General features: G+C 54.9%; 1 protein-coding gene across 1 annotated transcript; it reads right to left on the bottom strand.

Moving 5' to 3' along the window:
- Nucleotides 1-38: 38 nt before the first annotated feature.
- On the bottom strand, nucleotides 39-21,926 carry LOC119113101 (protein masquerade). The gene is made up of 14 exons (XM_037237433.1): nucleotides 21,897-21,926; nucleotides 21,013-21,596; nucleotides 9,828-10,060; nucleotides 9,218-9,401; nucleotides 8,349-8,555; nucleotides 7,747-8,162; nucleotides 7,413-7,512; nucleotides 6,672-7,046; nucleotides 5,156-5,411; nucleotides 4,635-4,806; nucleotides 3,653-3,758; nucleotides 3,215-3,369; nucleotides 2,846-2,914; nucleotides 39-1,572 (listed from the first exon to the last, which is right to left on the bottom strand). Exons 2-14 carry the CDS (start codon nucleotides 21,374-21,376, stop codon nucleotides 1,474-1,476), a joined length of 2,736 nt encoding a protein of 911 aa, XP_037093328.1. The 5' UTR covers nucleotides 21,377-21,596; nucleotides 21,897-21,926; the 3' UTR covers nucleotides 39-1,473.
- Between the last annotated feature and the right edge of the window lie 226 nt (nucleotides 21,927-22,152).

Below are 22,152 nucleotides of genomic sequence, written 5' to 3'. Positions count from 1 at the left end.
TCACTGTGTGAACGCACAACGCTAAGTTCAATAGGACATTCTAGACAGAGTGTTTATTAACACCCGTGTTCTTACTAACGTAGAAACACGACAGACACGATCACTAACCTCGTCTCCAGGATCGGTCACAGGACCGGTCCACGCAGCTCACTCATCAGTCGAAATGAATCGACGGTCAAGACTACATTCACGTGTTAAACAAGCATGGTAGCTATGTGACGTTCTTCAGCCCTATGCGAGCTAAATATATTTCCTGGGCGTGTGTACAACTTACGCAATCAATCGATCCTCATCTAGTAGAAAAACAGGTAATTAACGAAATTCACTGCGGTAACAAATCAACCAGATGCTAGGGTAACAAGTGACCACGAACATTGCACGCATGGCCTCTGTCGAGGAGCAGGTGACAACCTGTTGCTCGGCATACCCACACTTGTTAGTTGAGGGCATACAAAGCAATTCACTTTAAGCCTAGTAAGTGATATCTGCCCACGAGCGTCTGAACCAGCCTCGTGCGGCTTCCCCTTAAACCGACACGTAGTGGCTTACAGCGCTACACACTACACAGAAACGATATTTCTTCCCAGCAAGGAAACAAAAGGAAATGCAACTGTGCAAAGGTGGCCAACAGCGGGCGAGTAAGGATGTTCAGTGAACATTTACAGACAGGACAAAGCACAAATCACTTACTCACAACGACCTGAGATAAACCTATCTCCTTTGGCTGGAAGTAATGCCACTCACCAATTTCGTGACCAAACAGGTGCCATATCACACATGTCGTTTGTCAAGTTATCATGTCATTGTACTTCTCTTCATTGTCTTCCGACAAGGGAAGAGCCCCAAATTGACTATACCTTGCCAGAAACGTCACCACCTACACACCATAAGACGCAAACCGTATGTCTCTCAAAAGGAGCAACAGCTTACACAAGTTTTGAACATACAAATCCGTCGGGATTGCTCGCACGTGGGGCGCAGTGCCGTCATTTGTCAGTGTCCTTGCTCGTCGACTACGAGCGAGTATATTACAGGCAATACGAGTTGCTAGAGTAGTCCAGAAACACAATACCGTCCCATACACTGGTCGGTCGCGCCGTCTGATGACATACTGCGGTACTGCATGTGCTCTCTAGCAGTAGCCATCGAACACCGGAGGACGTGAGCGCATCCGCGAAAACGCAACTCCCACCATCTTGTCTGTATGTAGCCCATTCAGCAGACGCTCCGGCCTGAGGGCAATGGGCTTGCACCGCAGGGAGATTGGGGAGAAACAATGCTGTCTCCAATCCTGACCCGTGCCCTCTTCTTCTTGGCCGGCATCTTATGGCGTCGTCGAATACCCACACTGGTCGCTGCTAGCAGACGAGTCAGCTTGTGTTTCCAAGGGACGCCCACCTCGTCCCAACGCGGCGCAGTGCGCCGTGATCGCCGCGGTCGGCCGCTGATAACATTGCCGACGTGTCAGCGTCCTCAGAGATTGTTGACGCTGATGATCTGGTTGATCCAGCCGATGAAGGAGGACACCTTGACGTAAACGCCGGGTACGTCCTGACGGCCGCACCCGAAGCCCTGCCGGCGTCCAGCGCACGGTCATGTGACGTCCTAGTAACAACCGCGCTGCCATGGCATATGACGTCCTAGTGACAACCGCACTGCCATGGCATGTGGCGTCCTAGTAACAACCGCGCTGCCATGGCATGTGGCGTCCTAGTGACAACCGCGCTGCCATGACATGTGACGTCCTAGTAACAACCGCGCTGCCATGGAATGTGACGTCCTAGTAACAACCGTGCTGCCATAGCATGTGACGTCCTAATAAGAACCGCGCTGCCATGGCATGTGACGTCCTAGTAACAACCGCGCTGCCATAGCATGTGACGTCCTAATAAGAACCGCGCTGCCATGGCATGTGACGTCCTAGTAACAACCGCGCTGCCATAGCATGTGACGTCCTAATAAGAACCGCGCTGCCATGGCATGTGACGTCCTAGTAACAACCGCGCTGCCATAGCATGTGACGTCCTAATAAGAACCGCGCTGCCATGGCATGTGACGTCCTAGTAACAACCGCGCTGCCATAGCATGTGACGTCCTAATAAGAACCGCGCTGCCATGGCATGTGACGTCCTAGTAACAACCGCGCTGCCATGGCATGTGACGTCCTAGTAACAACCGTGCTGCCATAGCATGTGACGTCCTAATAAGAACCGCGCTGCCATGGCATGTGACGTCCTAGTAACAACCGCGCTGCCATAGCATGTGACGTCCTAATAAGAACCGCGCTGCCATGGCATGTGACGTCCTAGTAACAACCGCGCTGCCATAGCATGTGACGTCCTAATAAGAACCGCGCTGCCATGGCATGTGACGTCCTAGTAACAACCGCGCTGCCATGGCATGTGACGTCCTAGTAACAACCGCGCTGCCATGGCATGTGTCGCCCTAGTAACGACCGCGCTGCCATGGCATGTGTCGCCCTAGTAACGACCGCGGTGCCATGGCGTGGGTGGTCCCGCCACGCCTGCAGATTTCACTGACGTCTCGTGCTAGCATCGCATGTAACTTTGACCACTGGCTGTGCCAGCTTTAACCTCCGTAACCGCGGATGTGGGCACATGAGCGAATTAACTCTTTTGCATGATCGTAAATATAATAAACCAGGAATGCTGGGTGTGAGACCAACTCAACCGCTTTGGTAGAATTCTACGAAATGGCTACAAAAACACAGTGATGCAGGTGCGTCACCCGACATCCATACAGTAAGTAGACTGCCCATGGGCCCCAAGGGCCATTAGACATTACACATTCTTGACGTTACACGTTCTAGACGTTGAGTCCTTACCCAGCTGACCATGCCGGACAGCTCATAGTAGCCGTCCACGTTGCACACAAGAGGACCTCCTCCGTCGCCCTGGAACGGCGTCAACTGACCGTTAGCTATGTGACATGCATGCTAGTGATTTCAAACGAAGTCCACGCGGCTGGCGCACCATATTGCATTGGCGAAATGGCTGCCGTTTGCCAGTATCGAATGTGTCGACTAACACTACATGCAGTTATCGAACAAGTCGATTTGACAAAACTGTCATTACGTCATCCTCCAGCTTGACTACAGCTCACTACGGGCAGCTGGTGTACACAGGCTGAGAAGGCACACGCCTGTCAGCGGCCCGGACGGGCGCGGCAACATCACCTTCCCGCTGACACTGACCTGGCAGGCATCGTTGCCCTCCTCACCACCAGCGCAGAAACTGGAGGCTGGCAGGATGAAGATCTTCTCTGTGACGGCGTTGATCTTGCGCACACACTCATTGTCAGAGACGATGGGCAGCTCTGCGGCCCGCACCCTCAGCGGAATCGGCCCAGCTGGGGAAAGTTAGGTCGACCGTCGGGAGGCGCCAACAAAGGCAGAAACGACTGGCCGTCACCACCATCAACCCGCTTGAATGCTAGCCACAACGCAATCAATGCTTTGTTTAAACGCTGGATGAGCATGCCACAAATTGCAAACCTCAAAGAGTCATGTTTTCCCGCGATGCAGCTGCAACTGCTCATACGATGGACTCAACGCTGATGCCTCAGTATACCGATAGATGGCAATGCAGTCTGCTGCCAACGGCTCGCCGTTGTCACAGAAGGCGGCCCTCACTTTCGCCTTGGTAGCCGTAGCCGGAGACGGTGCAGCGGTTGCCGGCCTGCTGCTCCACGCCACGCGCCGGTAAGCACACCAGGCAGACGCCCTCCTTCAGCTCCACCTGAGACGGCGGCGCGGACGGGGTCACGCCAAAGTCAGGACGCCGGCGTGGGGTGGACGCTTGACAGGCTCAGCGCTGGCAATGCAGGACAGACTGGGCTCGTGTCGGAAATCGAAGGCTGGATCAGAATCCAAATGCTCACACGCACCAGTATCAAAAGGAAAAGGAGAGCTGACTGGTGCGCTGAAGGTGGAGCTGAAGTCAGAGTCCAGAGGCTCACACGTGCCAGTATCAAAAGGAAGAGGAGAAGGAGAGCTAACTGGTGCGTTGAAGGTGGAGCTGAAATCAGAGTCCGGAGGCTCACACGCGCCAGTATCAAAAGGAAAAGGAGAGCTGACTGGCGCGCTGCGGGTGGAGCTGAAGTCAGGTCCAGAGGCTCACACGCACCAGTATCAAAAAGGAAAGGAGAGGTGACTGGTGCGCTGAGGGTGGAGCTGAAGTCAGGTCCAGAGGCTCACACGCACCAGTATCAAAAAGGAGAGGAGAGGTGACTGGTGCGCTGAGGGTGGAGCTGAAGTCAGAGTCCAGAGGCTCACACGCACCAGAATTAAAAGGAAGAGGAGAGGTGACTGGCGCGCTGAGGGTGGAGCTGAAGTCAGAGCCCAGAGGCTCACACGCGCCAGTATCAAAAGGAAAAGGAGAGGTGACTGCACACAATAAGCGTAACGAATGCGCCTGGCATAGCGCGGAGCTTCAAACAGGCTACAATGTTACAACAGATTCGCTCACAGAGGGCAGTAAGCGACTCTCCTCAGACATTGCACGAATAGCTCAAGCTGACATATGCTGGCAGCCGACTCGATGAGGAGAGTTGAGATAAGCGACAGTGACTCGCTCCCTGCTCCACTCACCAGTGAGACCATCGGCCGTGCTCACCTGTCCGTGCAGCTTGAGCAGCGCGATGTCGTTGTCCAGCGTCTGCGAGTTGTGGTTGTGATGGATGTAGGTGGTGGACACGCGCAGCGTCTGCGCGCCCAGCGAGCCGTACTTGGAGGTTAGGTCGTGGTCCCCCACGCGCACGTAGATGGCGTCACCGGATCGAACGATGCTGAGGCGGGGATGACCACGCGGCCGGTCAGAGATGGCCCAGTAGCCTCGAGGTCGTGGGTTCAAAACTCACCGTCGGTCGCGCTACGACATTTCCACCGCGATTAACTTGGGCATATGCGACGCTTTTGACCAGATACAATAACGAATGCAAACACCGAAGCCAACAGTGGTGCCGATGCAAACTGAAGAAGTGTCATGAACCACACGACTTCCTGTGATGCGCTGCTTGCAGAGGGCGAACCTTGGAAAAGTAACACAATCGCATAACAGCAATCTATCAAGCGGCATCAGCAGCAGAGTTCAGCCTCCGCACCATCTCAGCGGCCACCTGACACCGCCTGACTTACTTGGTGACGCAGTGGGCGGCAGTGAGCACCCACTGGGTGCCAATGAGCGCGCCGCCGCACAGGTACTGGTTCAGCGAGTTGATGAGCGCCACGTGCCAGCACCACTCGCCCGGCGCCGCGTCCTGTCCGCCCACGACGCGGCCGCGCCGACCCGGCGGCCCCTTCACGCCGCACACGTACTTGTTCTTGTGCACGGGCAGCGGCGGCTCGGGCGCCGGCGTCGTCTGATAGATCTGGATGTGCCCGCCCGGGCCGTCTGCGGAGAGGAGGGGGGGGGGGGGGGGGACGTCAGGGGAAGCGGGCCGCAAACTCAACAGGGGCAGGCCCCGTGCCCAGTTGAGTTAAGGACTGGACGCGCAATGGCGGACGAACGTGAAATCGGTTGCGAAATTGTGAGCAGCTGCTCCCGCTTGAAAGCACCTTGCCGGAATACAATTGACATACGGAGGCTTGGCCACGGGTCCGCCTTTGAGCCCTGGGTTAGCACGGAACACAATGCGACATAGTCAGCTCATTGCAGCAGCCATAATCCCAATCTGAGCACAATCCGTGTGTTATGTGTGGTGCGACACGCGGCCCGACAGTGCGTGTCTCCTCCCAGTTTGGATAGCTGACAGTGCGTGTCTCCTCCCGTTTTGAATAACTGACAGTGCGTGTCTCCTCCTGTTTTGGATAGTCAACAGTGCGTGTCTTATTCCGTGTAGCTGACAGTGTATGTCTCCTACCGGTTTGGATAGCTGACCCATGCGAGACGGTACGCGGCCCAACAGTGCATGTCTCTCCCCGGTTTAGATAGCTGACAGTGCGCGCCTCCCCCGGTTTGGATAGCTGACAGTGCGTGTCTCCTCCCGGTTTGGAAAGCTGTCAGTGCGTGTCTCCTCCAGTTAGGATAGATAACAGTGCGTGTCTCCTCCCAGTTTGGATAGCTGACAGTGCGTGTCTCCTCCCGTTTGGGATAGCTGATAGTGAATGTCTCCTCCCGGTTTGGAAAGCTGACAGTGAGTGTTTCCTCCCGGTTTTGATAGCTGACACCTGACAATGTCTCCTGACAGTGCGTGTCTCCTCCCGTTTTGGATAGCTGACAGTGCGTGTCTCCTCTCAGTTTGGATAGATGACAGTGCGTGTCTCCTCTCGTTTTGGATAGCTGACAGTGCGCGTGTCCTCCCGTTTTGGATAGCTGACAGTGCGCGTCTCCCCCCGGTTTGGATAGCTGACAGCGCGTGTCTCCTCCCGGTTTGGATGTCTCCCTGACAGTGCGTCTCCTCCCGTTTTGGATAGCTGACAGTGCGTGTCTCCTCTCAGTTTGGATAGATGACAGTGCGCGTGTCCTCCTGTTTTGGATAGCTGACAGTGCGTGTCTCCTCCCGGTTTGGATGTCTCCCTGACAGTGCGTCTCCTCCCGTTTTGGATAGCTGACAGCGCGTGTCTCCCCCCGGTTTAGATAGCTGACAGTGCGCGTCTCCCCCCGGTTTGGATAGCTGACAGTGCGCGTCTCTTCCCAGTTTGGATAGCTGACCTATACGGGACGGCAGGCCGGGCTGTTGGTTGCCGACGAACTCCGGCGGCTGCTGCTGCTCATATTCGCCGGCTGGCGGCGGTGGTCGCTCCTGCCCGTATTCTTGGTACTCCGGCTGGTATTCCGGCTGGTACTCAGGCTGGTACTCGGGCTGGTACTCAGGCTGGTACTCGGGCTGGTACTCGCCGTGCGGCGGTACGAAGGGCGGGCGGCCGCCGTACTGCTCGTTGTCGGGGTACGTCGGGTACTCGTTGTTGTACTCGTTGGCCGCGTTGTAGTACTGCTGATCGCGTAGTCTGCGGATGGCTGACTTCTTGGCACAGCACTGTTCCTTCTTGGAGCCGCAGCGGAACAGGTCCGTCATCTCGGCGCTTCCTGCGGTGAGCAGAACAGACAGTGCTCACCTACGTCCACCCAGTGTCATCTCCAAACACGCGATGTATCTTTTACATGGAATAGAGCACGCAAGACATGATATGGCAACACAAAGGATCTCCAGAGATTTGGTCTAAAATGGTCTATGAATGGCTTAACGGTTGTGAAATTAACAGGGCTGTGCAACTTAAGGGACAACTTGGCAGTTCAGCAACATTTTATAGAAAAAAGAAGTGGTGAGTCGATCTTTAAGCAGTCGAAGTAGAGCTACCGTGCATCACGTAAAACGCGACGGGCAGCTTGCTATGCATAATTCCAGACACAGGCCAACCCGCAGTAATCGAGTCGCCCCCCCACAGGTCTTACCGAAGCAGGTGAACGAGAGGAACGGTCCGATGCAGGTGTCCGGACACAATGGCCGCGGGTCGACCGGCACAGGCGGCGGCGGCGGCGGCCTTCCTCGGGGCGGCGGCGGCCGGCGGTTCGCGTCGACCCGCTCTGGCGCCGGCACAGCCGGGAACCGTTGCGGCGCCGCCGGCCGGTTGGCGCCGGCGCCGAGCAGCGCCGGCAGCACGGCCTGCACCAGTCCGCTGGCGCCGCCGCCGCCACCGCCACCGCCAGCGCCGCCGCCCAGCAGTGAGGCGGCCAGCGGCGCCAGCGAGCCGAGCAGGCCGCCGCCGCCGCCGCCGCCGCCGCCGGCCGCCGCGCCCAGCGCCTGGTTGAGGATGGCGCCGATGGGCGAGGCGCCCGGCGGCCGCGGCGGCCGCGCCGGGCTGGCAGCACCCGCCTCCTGTTTGTCGGCTCCCTCTCGATTGTCGCAGCAGACCTGGCCGCTGGTGCAGCCGCGGTTGTTGGGCAGCAGGCGCGACGGCGCGTTGCAGTATGCCTTCATGAGGCCCGGCATGCAGACGCCTGGGCACTTCTCGGTCGGCGCGCCGGCCGGCTTGGCCGTGGTGGCCTGAGTCTTGTCGGGCCGTGAGCGCGACAGGCAGCAGCGGCCTCCGTTGCCGCACTTGACGCTGCTGTCCACGCGGTCACATAGGTAGGAGAACAGCCCCGTCACACACTGGCCGGCGCACTTCTTCTGCTCGGGGATTTCGACACTAGCGCTTGATGCTGAAACGGGGGCACGACAGAACAAAGATCAACGATCAGGGAGGCCATTGTTGATACCTAACGTTAAGGTAAGATCACTGTTTTAACGTGGCGGCATTATCACTAACATCCATTTCTGGCTGTATATTGTCCAATTGATACAGGGGCTGCGAAACGACAGCCATGTTCACAGCATTCCGGGTATACCTGGCTTCTTCTCCTCCTCCGGCTCCTCAGGCTTAGGTTTGGGCGTCTTGCCCAGAATGACGAACTGCTCGGGCTTGTCCTCAACGCCGTCGAACAGGTCCTTGGCGACGCAGCAGCGCTGGTCGGCGGCGCAGACCCCGGGCAGGTCCAGCGCCGCCTCACAGTAAGCCGCCAGCCGCTTGGCCACGCACACGCCCGGACAGATGGCTGCGAGGGCAGGGGCGACCGGTGGCCGTCAGCGGCAGTGCGTGATGATCAGTGACGGCCAGTGGTGATCAGCAAAGGTTTGTGACGATCAGTGACGGCCAGTGGTGATCAGCAAAGGTTTGTGATGATCAGTGACGGCCAGTGGTGATCAGCGAGGGTGCGCAATGGTCAGTGGCGGCCAGTGGTGATCAGCGAGGGCTCGTGGTCAGTGACGGCCAGTGGTGATCAGCGAGGGTGCGTGATGGTCAGTGACGGCCAGTGGTGATTAGCAGGGGCTCGTGATGATCAGTGACGGCCAGTGGTGATAAGCGGGGGCTCGTGATGATCAGTGACGGCCAGTGGTGATTAGCGGGGTCTCGTGATGATCAGTGACGGCCAGTGGTGATCAGCAAAAGTTCGTGATGATCAGTGGCGGCCAGTGGTGATTAGCGAGAGTGGGAAGTATCTCTGCTGATAATTGACGGCGGGCACACCTATGATCTAACAAATAAAGCTGACTGTCTCCGCGGCTTGTTTCGTAATCGTAGCGAAGTTCTCATCACGCAGGTCCTGCACATCTATGGCACAACTTAAATAACAGAATCCCAGCCTGTCCTGGGCACACCATTAAATCTCTCGCTGCGAACGACATGAGTGTTGGACCGAATGCCGCGAACACTCACTGGTCCCCTGCTGCGCTCCGTACGGCTGCGGTCGCGGCAGACCGTCCACCAGCTCCGTCTCGTCCGTGTCCATCTTCTCAATCAACGTCGGCACAGTCGCCGCCGTGGTCTCGGGCGAGGGGGCTCGGGTCGTGGGCGTGGTTATCGGTGCAGGCGTGGTGGTTGTGGCTGGTGTCGTAGGCACCTGGGGAAGGACCGGCCGCTGCTGATGGGTGTTTTTTTGGAACGGATGGAAAGATGTTTTCTGATTCAAGGTGTTTTGATCTACGCCAAGTGACATGCATGCGGTAACGAGACACCTCGCGTTAGCAAAACACATTGTCTGGCCGGGACGTGTGCCGTAGACCATACAGGTCGTTAATCGTTTTATATGTGTGCACATCACTGGCTACATGCCTTTTCCGAGCTTTCTAGTTCTTTAAAGAGGATACGCTTAGTTGTAGCTACAAGTACACTAATTACAAATGGCGTGCTGGCTTACCAAGTGACAGTTTACATTTTTTTTCACTTTTGTACTGACATGACACCGGCCGAACCGCTCAGTAGTCAAACGCTCTGTCTCCCCAAGCCGCAGCCGAGGGTGCTCAGAGACACCATCATGGCAGCGCACCTCTCGCTTGGTGGTGGCGCTCTTGGTGGCGGTGAGGGCGGCTGGCGTAGGTGGCGCCACGGTCGCGGGCGCCGGCGCCTGCTGTCCGCCGGCCAGTACACAGCAGCGCATGGACGGCTGTGGGCACGGCTTGTCGTCCAGCACCTTCTCGCACATGAGCGCGGCCAGCGCGTGGTAGCAGCGGCCCGGGCACTGGCTGCCCTCCTCGGGCCGCGCCAGCGAGCTGAACAGGTCTGAGGACGGACAGTGCCAGCGTGACACGGCAGGTCACGATGTGGAGCCCTGTCACCGGCGTCACGCTGGCGAAATCGAAAGGCACAGAGCAGCACGTACAGACACAGGAATGTATGGTCTGAAGAGGTTTCGACGTGGAGAAGGTGAGATCGAGTAGTTTTCTATGAGCCTCGTGATAGTCGTGCCTTGCAGTTTTCGCTCAGAGAGGCAGAAGTGAACTAAGGTCCGAAGCTGCGAGTCGTCAAACTAAAAGTGCCGTGGACCAAGGCAACCTGAATGAATTGGGGAGAGCCTGAAAACGACACTATATGTTTTTACGCCGGTAGAACTTTCATAAGGAATAACACAAACACTGTCTTCGGGTATGTTACGATACGCTACATTGCGCTTGGTTCTCCTATATAAGGCTCATCTAGAACCTAATACACAAAGAAGCCAACATAGAAACAACCACACTATAGTACATTAGAGATAGCACCACTTGTCTCATTTAATGCACTGGAAGATGGCGCGCTTCTGAGAGCATGACTCGCCTCGCATACCTGAACACGTTCTGTTTTTTTCAGCGTATGCACGCTATGTGGGTATTTAGAGCATCTGTGTGCTATATCGCCGCACGCGCAATCGGCCTTAGCGAGTCACCCTGCGAGTCTTAGTCCGCTTGTCGGTAAAATATGCTATATCGCCGCACGCGCAGTCGGCCTTAGCAAGTCACCCTGCGAGTCTTGGCCCGCTTGTCGGTATAATCGCTCAAATTCATGGTTTAATAGTATCGTCAGAGGTCATTCCCCCACGCATACGAGGAAACTCCGACGAGGAAAATTGCTGAATCGAGCCAAGTGCTATCAATTGGAAGGCTTAATCTTATGTTCTCTGTCAAGTGGTCAAATATTATATCGTTCCAGAATATCTGATACACCAGACACGTCCAAAAGGATTCAAGTTCAGGAATGCCTCGCGGCAATTGAAAGCGTCTAATTGCACATATCGCGGTCTGCATTGGAAAGTGCTTTCTGTTCCTAAATTCATGCTTCACAAAAGAAAACAGCGCCTGCCTTAGACCTCCCAACCAGCGAATTTTCACAGACGCGCTTTACATCACTCCCGTCACCGTGACGTCACGCCCGTGACAAGGCACGTCAGTCACAGACAGCAGTCACGACAGCGTCTTGTCAGCACTGGCGTGATCTGTCAGCATTGGGCTACATCACCGTGCGTCGTAAAACTGGGCTCCATTAACAGGCGAGAGCTGCAGTTCAAGGGTCGATGATATCTTTGTTAGCGAGGGGAGCATTAAAGCATCCGCGACTGCGGAGCACAAACAAGCAAAGCAGCTGCAAGTTACAGCAGAAGGGCATGCATTAGTTCGTCACAGTGCACAGAGAGACCGGGGTGGTTGTCCGCATTGTGCTTTGTTTGCATGTCCTGAATACCAAGAATCTCGTGCTGTGAACGGCCAGGAGGTGTACGACCGATGCTTCTGGTCCACAGAGGCAGTCCGGATTACTCCCCAGTATTTTGCACACTGCATAATTAAATTTCACAGCTTGTCTCACCATGAATGCTTGCATCGACATGGCTTTGTGTCCAACCGGTTTCGGAAGCCAAAACACCGCTTTTAGTACATCAAATGTAGCTGGTGACCTTAAGGTAACTCCGGGATGTGTGGTTTCAGGGTAAGTCAACTACCTTGCCTGTTTACGGGAACTTCGGGATGATTCTGAGCATTGTGGGCAGGCTTGGAAAAACCGAGCCACAACAAGCAATCGGCATGTTTACATAAGCCTAACCATCCTGATGTCGGGTTGGGTTGTTCAGGAAGTGGTTCATTTGATGCTCTCACCGAGCCACAACAAGCAATCGGCATGTTTACATAAGCCTAACCAGCCTGATGTAGGGTTGGGTTGTTCAGGAAGTGGTTCATTTGATGCTCTCACCGAGCCACAACAAGCAATCGGCATGTTAACATAAGCCTAACCAGCCTGATGTTGGGTTGGATTGTTCAGGAAGTGGTTCATTTGATGCTCTCTGGTATTAGATCACACTAAAGCAAGGACGAGCTGGTCGATTTCAACCTGCCAGAGGCATATATTATAATTTTGTTATTATGAGACGTTAAGCACGCGTCTGTTTTTTTATACCTTTTGTCAAACAAACATTGCTCGAACTCTGCGCTCTGGTTAACTCTGGCAAACTCTGGTTAATGCGTCTACGTTAACCACTGCGCGTGTGGGAACCAGAGTTACGAGGTTCGGTTCACCGCGGTGCCCGCCCTTCCTGCCAGGGTGAAAGGCGAGCGACGCCATAAAGCCTCAGCAGCTGAGTGCGTCGTAAAGCCCCCATGACATAAGCTCCGTGCGTAAGCTCTCCATTTCCATCAGGTTGGAGGTGGTTCACGCCTCACATGATGTGCAAGGCGACCATTCCAAAATAATTGGAATGCGAACTGATGCTGTAATTCTCCGACGAGCAAAATTTCACTTCCGTTGTGACCGTACGACGACGTCGACCACAGGGTGGTACGCAGCGGCTTCCGCGACTTGGGCGTCTGCTGACCCAGATCGCTTGACCGGGAGAACCGGAACCGGCGTGACTCACGGCGGGTCCGGCCGGCGCCGGCTCCGCCGCCGCCACGTGTGCCAACCGTCACCGCTGGCGGAACTAAGCGACCGTACGACACGACCCGCGCCCGTGTTGTAACGACCCAGCCGCCGGCACGACCGCTCTGCATTGATGGCAAACAGAGCAGCACCGCGCCGCCGCGTCGGTCGCGGTGCTGTCGCAACAACGAAAGTCGCCGACGCCTGTGCGCCGACACCGGACGCCGGTCACTGACGCGGCAAAAGGCACGCGCCTCGAAGCCTGGCGGTGCGCTGGGCCGGAAGGGCCCGAGCGGCACCCTCCGGTCCCGCGCGCCGATGTGGCGACTCAGCGCAAGTCACCACCCTTTCATCTCCCGGGACTGCCTGATGCAAAAATGCCATACTGCTATACACTGCGTGTCGCATCGCTTCTATGAAATTTGCTTGCACATTTTTCGTTTTTTTTATTAAAAAGCTTCAACGTTTTTCACATACATGAAAACAAGGACCCAGGGGCTGGGCGACGCCATCTAAAATGACAATGTTTGTAAGGAACATTTGGCTTAGCATTGTTTGTCCATATCTGAGATGCCCTTATTTCCGCAAACTCATCTATTGTAAACTCACCGTTTGTAAACATTTCAAAACTTAACTCGGTTGGTCAGACTGACCATCTTCTACAAGCTGTAATTAAATCTTGCCAGGATTTTTGACTACCCGCACTCCGTTTTGACCACTGGTGCTTTGGAGTGTGCAATTTGAAGGGAGTGGAATGATGTGGGTGCTTTGGAAATTCTGGAGTGCAATGAGAGTGTCAGGGCCTGTTGTGAAAATGGAAAGAGAACGCGACCCAATCTGCGTCCACGTGGTCAGACATGGTCTTATCAATGTCTCAGGTTTACGACCAAGCATGCATTGGCTCACCGCGGAAAACGTAAGCAAATCCCAAATTCTGGAAAATTCATCCTTACCCCCATAAACGTTAACTGGGCGGGACGTGTTTACCATCTCCAAGTCACCAGCACATTTCCCACCGTGGCGTAGCCGCCCATGTGAAAGCTACGCTCCCACCGTCTCAACCACGAATATTACTTCTTGGCGCAACCATGGAACTCAAGTCGGGAGACGCGAGATTTCGGCGCCCCGGCAACAGGAACCGTCACTGAACCAGAGCCATTACTGATGTGCCGTCTTGGATGACATATGCCGGCTTTCTGCTGGCATCAGAAAATTTTGATCTGCGCTGAACACATCAAATCCTGTACCACTGACAATGCCAGTGTCGGCGAACGCTGTCACATGCTAAGACAGTGTTCATGCATGTAGCCAGGTGATGGTACGGGGCCAACACCATGCTTTCATGTTTGCAACTCTTTTCAACATCCTCCGTTGCTTGGCCGCCTTTGTCTGCGCCACCGCAGGACATTGCTGAAAAGCCATTACCTGCTGACCCAGATAACAGTCAGCAACCATTTCCGCTTCTATGGGTATGCAGGCTAACAGCCCTGACGCGCCATCTCAACTGGTTATTCTACATTGCAAAATCCCGGTGCGACTACATCTACCCGCTCCAGCTTCAGCGGCGCGATCCTGAAAACTCTACAGCTCCCCCGAGTACATCCTTGCAGCGTGTCACGTGAGAACGATTGGCGACCGTCGGAGACCGCAAGCGCGCACATACACGCATCGGCACTCCGGTCTCCTCATCGCCCCAGCCGCCTCCCCGCTGAACACGCCGGAAACGGTACATCGGTCGCCGCGCGCATGCTGATGCCGCCCCAGCAGCGGCGGCGGCGGCGGCGCGGAGGCGCCCCGCTGGCCCCGGTCAGAATCTGGGGCCGCAAGGTCGCCGCCGCGTCAAAAGGTCATCGACCTCGGCAGCGTGCCATTCATCTGGGGTGCGCGCAGGCGCCCGCCGCGTTGGCCGCCGCATATTTTACAGCGAACCGGTTGGCGGCGTGGCGCGGGCAGATCAGTGACCTCTGACACGGCTTTGACGTCTGGCCGGTGGGCGGCTCAGGCCGAGCAGGCACGAAGCGGCGGGGGGGGGGGGGGGGGCTCGCGGAATTCAGGCCAGTATTCAGGGTGGCCTCGGGGCATGGAGATGCCGGTCACGAGTGCCTTGTTCTTTGGTAGGTCTGAGCTGCACACATGTCTTTCAGCTATAGTCCCCGAACGCGGACTTTTTACAGTATATCAATATTCCAGATCGATGCATACAGACGATACTGACAATCTATATCCCATACCAATAAGCAGTTCCAGACGTACTCAGATGCGGGTGCATTGTTAACTTGGAGCGCTGTTGGGTTATCAGAAGCTTTGCTCGAGTTTCATGATCAGATTCGTTGGAAGCACCTAGCCTTATACATGGTGGGAAGCAGGTCAAAGGAGGACACTGCCCCATCTGTATCGACACACAAGGTTGAATATCTATTCAGCTCATTTGCATAATGTAGTCAGTCAGCGCGGACGCGAACCTGTCTGCACAACAGCATCGTCGTCCAAGCACCAAGAAGGAGCCATCTGGTAAAACATGTGTGCATTACCTTCCATATCTAAGCGATGCTGGACTGTTGGAAAGATTAGGTTCGGTCAAGCGTGAATGACATAAGTTGTTCACAGACTAGCAGTGCTGAGAACCGTCGATTACACCTATTCAATACGTGTTTATTACCAAAACATCGGGCTTTGCTCCTTTCAGTCGGATACATGTTGCTCTGCATCTATAACACGTGTGCGTGAGGGCAACTTGGCTTGGGGCGAATCTAGCGCGGATCACAACTCCGACACCAGCCACTGAACACCACAAGGGTTTTGAATAGAGCTGTTCGGTATACGCGCATGCTTTTCACTGTATGCTAGCCTCAAGCGAGCAGGGGACTTGTAAAAACATTGCCTAACGTGCTCATTGAACTGCTCGAAATTGAGAATGAGAACAGGTCTATCGTAATTTTTGCGCAGTCTCCAGCTTTTGTATCACGTAATCTTGTAATTAAATTGTATTCACGAACAGATTAAAACAGCTGCATTGATATTCAACTGGGTTCCTTTGTCTGAGAGCGAGTGGAATGAGGAAAATCCGTAACAACAGTATATTACCCATATATAGGTACGGGAAACCGTACTGCAGTTTTGCAGCCCGCCCTGAAGAACCGCTTAAGTTACACCAATTGCCCATTTCTCAACGAATTGCCACCCCTTGATTTAAAGCTTCTTTAAATGAAGCGCAGCTTTTTATGTCTGTTGACTTGGGTATACTTGGGTTGACTTGACTTGGGTACGTGGAGTTACTTACTTACGTGGAGTTAAGCTTTTGCAGTTCAACGCATTAACGGGAAGCATCTAGCACAACCGTCTCGTGTCGACCGGGTGAAAGAATGGAAGCTAGACCAGAGAGATGCGACGAATGGGTAATTCACTTTTCGTTAGAAGTCCAGAGCAATTAAAGCGCCGCGTAGACGAGCGTACGGCTAAATTGATACGGCAACTTTCAAAACTGCTTCAGTAGGGGTGGTTCGGGGAGCAAAATGCTTTCACGAGGGCACTAGGAGGTTGCCATATTACAGGACATCTTTTATTCAAATTCAGTGTGAGCAGTAGCACCAAACCTACACCGCACCGGCACGCCAGATGGAAAAAATGTTGTATAAAGACCAACATTCTTGTGGGGGAGAGGGAGGGGCGGGGGACTGGCTGGCATGGACTGGCATGGAGTGGAGTGCCAGGACTGGCATGGCCAGCCCTGGCACTCCTAAGAAACGCCGGTACTGATTCAGTAGCACCGTCCGCAATTTTGGTTAAATGTGTTTGTTTTTGTAGCTCAGGGCCTCGACCAAAATAACATTGCCTTCACGGAGATAGTGAGGGTAGGAAAGCTACGGCATAATCCGATCTCTCATTAAAATCAGGGGCTTGGATAGGCTCGTGCTGTTCACACCCCTTGAGAGCATTTTAGTCGTTTAAGTCGAATAGATGCATTAATTTTGAATTGATACCTGTGTTGACATGAACAACTAACGGTTTTCGTATTCTTTGGTAAAACAAAGAGGGGCTGTATTGCTTTACGAACCACCCATTGCTTTACAAGCGCCCAGACAATGCTATTGGGCCAAGCTATATAAAGTTTCCACGGCCTCTACACCCAAGCAACAATGTTACGGAAAGGTGCATTCAAATTCTAGTTACAGGACACAGACCACATCAATGCATTCCTGTTCACACACCCCACACAAAGGTGCACTCAGGTGACGTCACTGTGCCGCTGGGCCCACCCGATTGTTTCTCAATCCTACGTAACATCCAAACTTTGTTTCTTTCGCGTTGAGTCAGCTAATAGCTCGCTTTTCCTTCCAATGCGGATGTGAGGACGTCGATATGTTCTCGGCCCAAATTCGTCGGCTCTCGTCTATGTCATGAGGTTTGCTCCCGTCAGTGGGGTTGAGAAATGAGCCGCTAAATGTTAGTTTGGCTAGGATGACGTTAAGTACGGATAGTATCTCAGGAAAAGATGCGTATAATTACGTTGACTATATGTAGGCACTTTTTGGCATCTTAATGAAAGCATCAATGAAAGCCCAACCTATGTCAGGATTTCTTTTGTAGATCAAAAACTTATTTTTTAGTCAGCTCACAAACATAAAAAGCCATTTGACCGCCTTTCCACGGTTTTCATATTTTTCAACATGACGGTGGTAAGCAGCCACGTGGTATTGCATTGTTAGTGGTAGCTTGTAACAAAATAGTTATTCAAGGTCTCACCATGAAAGATACTACTACTAAAAAGTGCCTTCGAAATCTTGGAATACGAAGCAAGCCTGTTTATCAATTTTAAAAGAGGTTCCCGCCTGCTTCGCTGCGCGGAAAGGCGACTCTATTAGCGGAGGTAGCTCCTGTGTATCAAAGGCGTAACGTTGACTCGTGTCTCAACAGCATGTTTGTATGTATGTATATACATACAAACATGCATACATATATATATATATATATATATATATATATACACATCCCTAAATTCATTTCCAATCTGCCGGCACTCACAGATCACTCAAACACACTGCCCGTGCAACCGCGGTTTTGCACACTCTAGACATGGAACATATATAATCTATTTGTGGTCCATGCTTGCTGGCATCTCCATTTGTTGCAAAGCGTTCGCTTAGTATTTTTTCTTAAATTTCTGCATCTGTATCAATTAAAAGTCTCATAGTTGGCGAAATGCTATTTTCATCGTTGCTAGAGCTTTGAAATATGTGTTCAACGGCTCTATCTTGGCACATCTTGTTTCCCCTACAGGCGCAAGAAGTGTTTCCCTGCTAAATACCAAAACACTCCCTCTTTTTGCGCGCGCTACGGCCGACGCCAGGACGGGTGTCAGTTTATCTCAAGGTCGTCACGAATGTTGAACCCGTAATATATGCAAATTTCAAGACAATCCACACAAGCATCTGCGCTCTGCGTCCGGCGAGGGAAACGCGGTCATACAGACGGGCTGGCAGGCAGACAGACAGGCTGCTGAATATAATACGTGATATAAAGGTTTGGCGTGGCAGAGAGACTGAGCTAATATTTTTCCTCGCATTTTTGTGCCGACCGCCGCCCATGAACATGGCGGAATATTACATAGCCATCGCTCGTGCTCGCTACCATTTCGGGTAATGGGAAACATGCACAGTTTGCTATTTATTGTTATCTTTGCACGCGTTCAACCTTCTTAGTAACGTGGTTGTGAAACAGTTCAGCATAAATGGTTCCTCAAAGTAACATGAAGAATTAATGACATCTGGCAATTAAGCTCTTTTGACCCTATTCTTGAACAATGGGTCATTCGCACAGTATGCATCTGCAGGAAGCCGCATCAGACAGGGTACTCCTTGTAAGACAAAGATCCTTAAGCGCTCGATTCTAGATTATTGCATAACTCCAGGGATTGTCTAAAATCATATGTGAGTGTATAACATTGACAGCAAATTATATTCTAAGTCCTGCTGTTAGTGAAAAGATATGAGGCTCAACATTAAAAACCAAGTACTGATAAACATATTTAAGAATATAGAGATACATAGACCAGCCACGAGGCATATGGTATTTATCGTGTTTGAGCATTAAGATGCCACAAATGTCCAAAATTCACCACAGTTAATCTGCGCCAAATTGCTGCCTTCACGGCGCATTATTCCACATCTGTTACGTAACTCCCGGTTCTGGCGCCGCTGACGCTCGAGTACATCCAGTCACCAGGCTTCCCCAGCGCACCACCCTGTCGGGGCTCCCACCAGTCACGAGGCTTCCCCAGCGCACCACCCTGTCGGGGCTCCCACCAGTCACCAGGCTTCCCCAGCCCACCACCCTGTCGGAGTTCCCACCAGTCACGAGGCTTCCCCAGCCCACCACCCTGTCGGGGCTCCCACCGGTCACCAGGCTTCCCCAGCCCACCACCCTGTCGGGGCTCCCACCAGTCACCAGGCTTCCCCAGCGCACCACCCTGTCGGGGCTCCCACCAGTCACGAGGCTTCCCCAGCCCACCACCCTGTCGGGGCTCCCACCAGTCACCAGGCTTCCTCAGCGCACCACCCTGTCGGGGCTCCCACCAGTCACGAAGCTTCCCCAGCGCACCACCCTGTCGGGGCTCCCACCAGTCACCAGGCTTCCTCAGCGCACCACCCTGTCGGGGCTCCCACCAGTCACGAGGCTTCCTCAGCCCACCACCCTGTCGGGGCTCCCACCGGTCACCAGGCTTCCCCAGCCCACCACCCTGTCGGGGCTCCCACCAGTCACCAGGCTTCCCCAGCGCACCACCCTGTCGGGGCTCCCACCAGTCACGAGGCTTCCCCAGCCCACCACCCTGTCGCGGCTCCCACCAGTCACGAGGCTTCCCCAGCCCACCACCCTGTCGGGGCTCCCACCAGTCACCAGGCTTTCCCCGCGCACCACCCTGTCGGGGCTCCCACCAGTCACCAGGCTTCCCCAGCACACCACACCGTCGAGACTGCCATCATGCCCGGCCGCCAGCAGCCATGTGCCCGGCCCGGCGGCGGCGGCTGTGGCAGCGGCGCGGCGGCGGCGGCCGGAGCGTTCGCACGCCGCACCGGTCCGCTGCGCCGGCAGCCTGACCCACTGAGCCAAAACAGCGCCGGCCGGCCGCCGCCGCCGCCGAGTCGCACGGCAGGCCGCCGACGGCCGAGCCGCGGCCGTCGGCGGCTCACCGCGGTGTGGTAATGCGGTGGCGCCACGGAGCGCAAACCGTGAACTACGATGTCGTGTGGCGTTTGTGTTGTCTGAAATGTGTTGAATTACACGGACAATGCCAAGTTTTTAGCGCAGGCCACCGGACGTGTTTTTGTGACCCCTGACCCCGTGACGCCACATTGTCGTCGCGTATGTCACGTTAATGGTGATCGTAGTCGCGAGACATGCCCACTTTCGGGACGGCACCATGCGCTCATTTGGCCTCCCGGTGCGTTGAGGTCTTCGCTAGGGCGGGCTGGACGTTGCAGTCTCTGATACTGACCGGCAGGTGTTGTAGTCTTTTGTACTGTGTGAGTGGAAATTCATGTCCCGCGCAAACAGATAAGAATCGAGGAAACGGATTTGCGGAGCTGTCGTGGGGTGGCTAGGCAAAATCCCTGATACCATCTAGCAGTCATCTGGTAAAAATAGCAGTGGATAACAACCGGGCCTAAAATGGAGGCATTTTGAAGATTCGCAAACCAACCAGCCAACGTGCGTACTCAACTCCCACTAGAAACAATCACCCTGTCTAATGTTGTATTGCCATGGTGCAGCTCAAGCTGAAGCTGAAGCTGAAGTTTTAAAAATATTTTTACAGTGTTTTATTGCATCGATTCAGTCATTTCCTTCGAAGACGTATTGGAGTTGCATTATTTTTCAGCATGGACGGAGAATGCCTTAAGACAGATGTGACAGCGACCACACCAACTTACATCAAACTTACTCTTGTTCTCATGTTTTATCATTCAAAGTGCAATTTCTGGCATGTTTTCATCACAACCTCTCAGCATCCTCCATTGGTGGCTTCATGTTGTTCGGATACGCGTGCAACTGTCAAGTCAGGCTAGGTCCGACTTACTTTCCGCCGATATTTGCCATTGCCTCCAAGCAAACAGCTCTCCCAGTGGCTAACAAATACATCTACGGTATAGCCGTGAAGTTCAAAGCCACGGAAATGCCTAAAAATATGCCAAAATAATATTGAAACATTTGGTTTCCGAGTAAAGCAGCGTAGGCCAAAACTTGCAAAGATCAATCACCCGACAGCTTAACAGAAGGATAGCAGGGCACTAAAAAAATAAATAATGCCATGAAGCTCACATGCTCATCCTTACTAGCCAACGTGCACGGGCTCTTACTTGCAATCAGTCCGGTGGCTGAGGTGGGTCGCGGCTGTGGCCTCAGCTCTTGCTCTCGCGTCGCTTCCTCGGTCTTCTTGGCCTGCTTGGGCCGGGTGGCCAGGTCCTCCCTCTGGGCCGCATCACTGGCCGACACCGGCTCCGGCTCCGGCTCCGGCTCCGGCCCCGGCCCCGGCCCCGGATCAGCGCTCGGCTCGAACCGCATTAGTTCCTCGCCCACCATGTCCTGCTCGACACCACTGTCCACGACGGCGTCGGCCGCCTCACCGTCGCCAGAAGCCTCCACGACCTGCTCCGCGGCCGTCAGTCCGACCGGCAACAGCAGCAGCAACAGCAGCGGCAGCGCCGCCCGGCGAAGCGCCATGACCTCTCGCGACCGGAGAGCGGGGCCCACTGACGTGGTCCACCTGAGTGCCGACCACCGCGCCTCGGCAGCCGCTCGCCGCTGGGCCGTGACGAGCTGGCGCCCACCTGACGGACCGTCGCCGCTGGCGCTCCGCCCTGTCTGATGGATTGTCGCCGACAGCTCCGCAGCCCGGCCGGGACCGATCCACGCAGGAGCTGTGCCGGATCTCCAGTGGACGCTAGCGACACAGACGGATGGTTAGATCCCGCAGGTGGAGGTGCGCAGCCGCTCCTGAGGTTAGATTTTAGTCCCCTGTACGATGCCGCACCTGAGGCTACTGCCCTCGTGTTGCCTCATACCCAGTGACCTCCGCGCAGCAGTTGTTTGGCCGGAGCTCCCTTCACCCGCCGCACCGTCTAGCAAACGTCTCTCGACACGGCACCGTCGTCGTCGTCAGCGATGCCCCAGTGGCGGCCCCAGCAGCGGCCCCAGTGATCGCCCCCTGACGGCGCCCCGTCCGACCCGGAAGCCGACTCACCTGCCGTACGGTGCGCCGTCCGCCGCCGCCGCGCCGCGCCGTGTGACCCGCCGCCCGGCGCCGCGGCCGGTCGGCCCGCCCGCGTCCCGTTAGCCGCCCCGGGGCGCCGCTGGCCGCGCCCGTGCCGCAACGCGCCGGTCAGTGACTTTCACTTTTTGCCGCGCTCCGTGCACCCGCCGCGGGCGACTGGGTCGTGACCTGCCGTCCCGACATTCGCACCGCACGGGCGGCGGTGGGTGGGGTCGCCAGGCAGCTC

The sequence above is a fragment of the Pollicipes pollicipes genome, unplaced genomic scaffold (genome assembly GCF_011947565.3).
Source record: "Pollicipes pollicipes isolate AB1234 unplaced genomic scaffold, Ppol_2.1 Scaffold_7261;HRSCAF=8764_pilon_pilon_pilon, whole genome shotgun sequence".
Classification (NCBI taxonomy): Eukaryota; Metazoa; Arthropoda; class Thecostraca; order Pollicipedomorpha; family Pollicipedidae; genus Pollicipes; species Pollicipes pollicipes.
Note: the sequence above shows the minus strand (reverse complement) of the source record. Positions and strands in the feature narration are given on the sequence as shown.

Excerpts from the sequence above, each read along its gene's own strand:
- LOC119113101 (XM_037237433.1), bottom strand. The coding sequence starts at position 21,376 with ATGGCGCTTCGCCGGGCGGCGCTGCCGCTGCTGTTGCTGCTGCTGTTG. Across the intron at positions 4,807-5,155 it reads GCCGCCCACTGCGTCACCAA|CATCGTTCGATCCGGTGACG; the intron begins GTAAGTCAGGCG and ends TCCCCGCCTCAG. Across the intron at positions 3,370-3,652 it reads CTACGGCTACCAAGGCGAAA|CTGGGCCGATTCCGCTGAGG; the intron begins GTGAGGGCCGCC and ends AACTTTCCCCAG.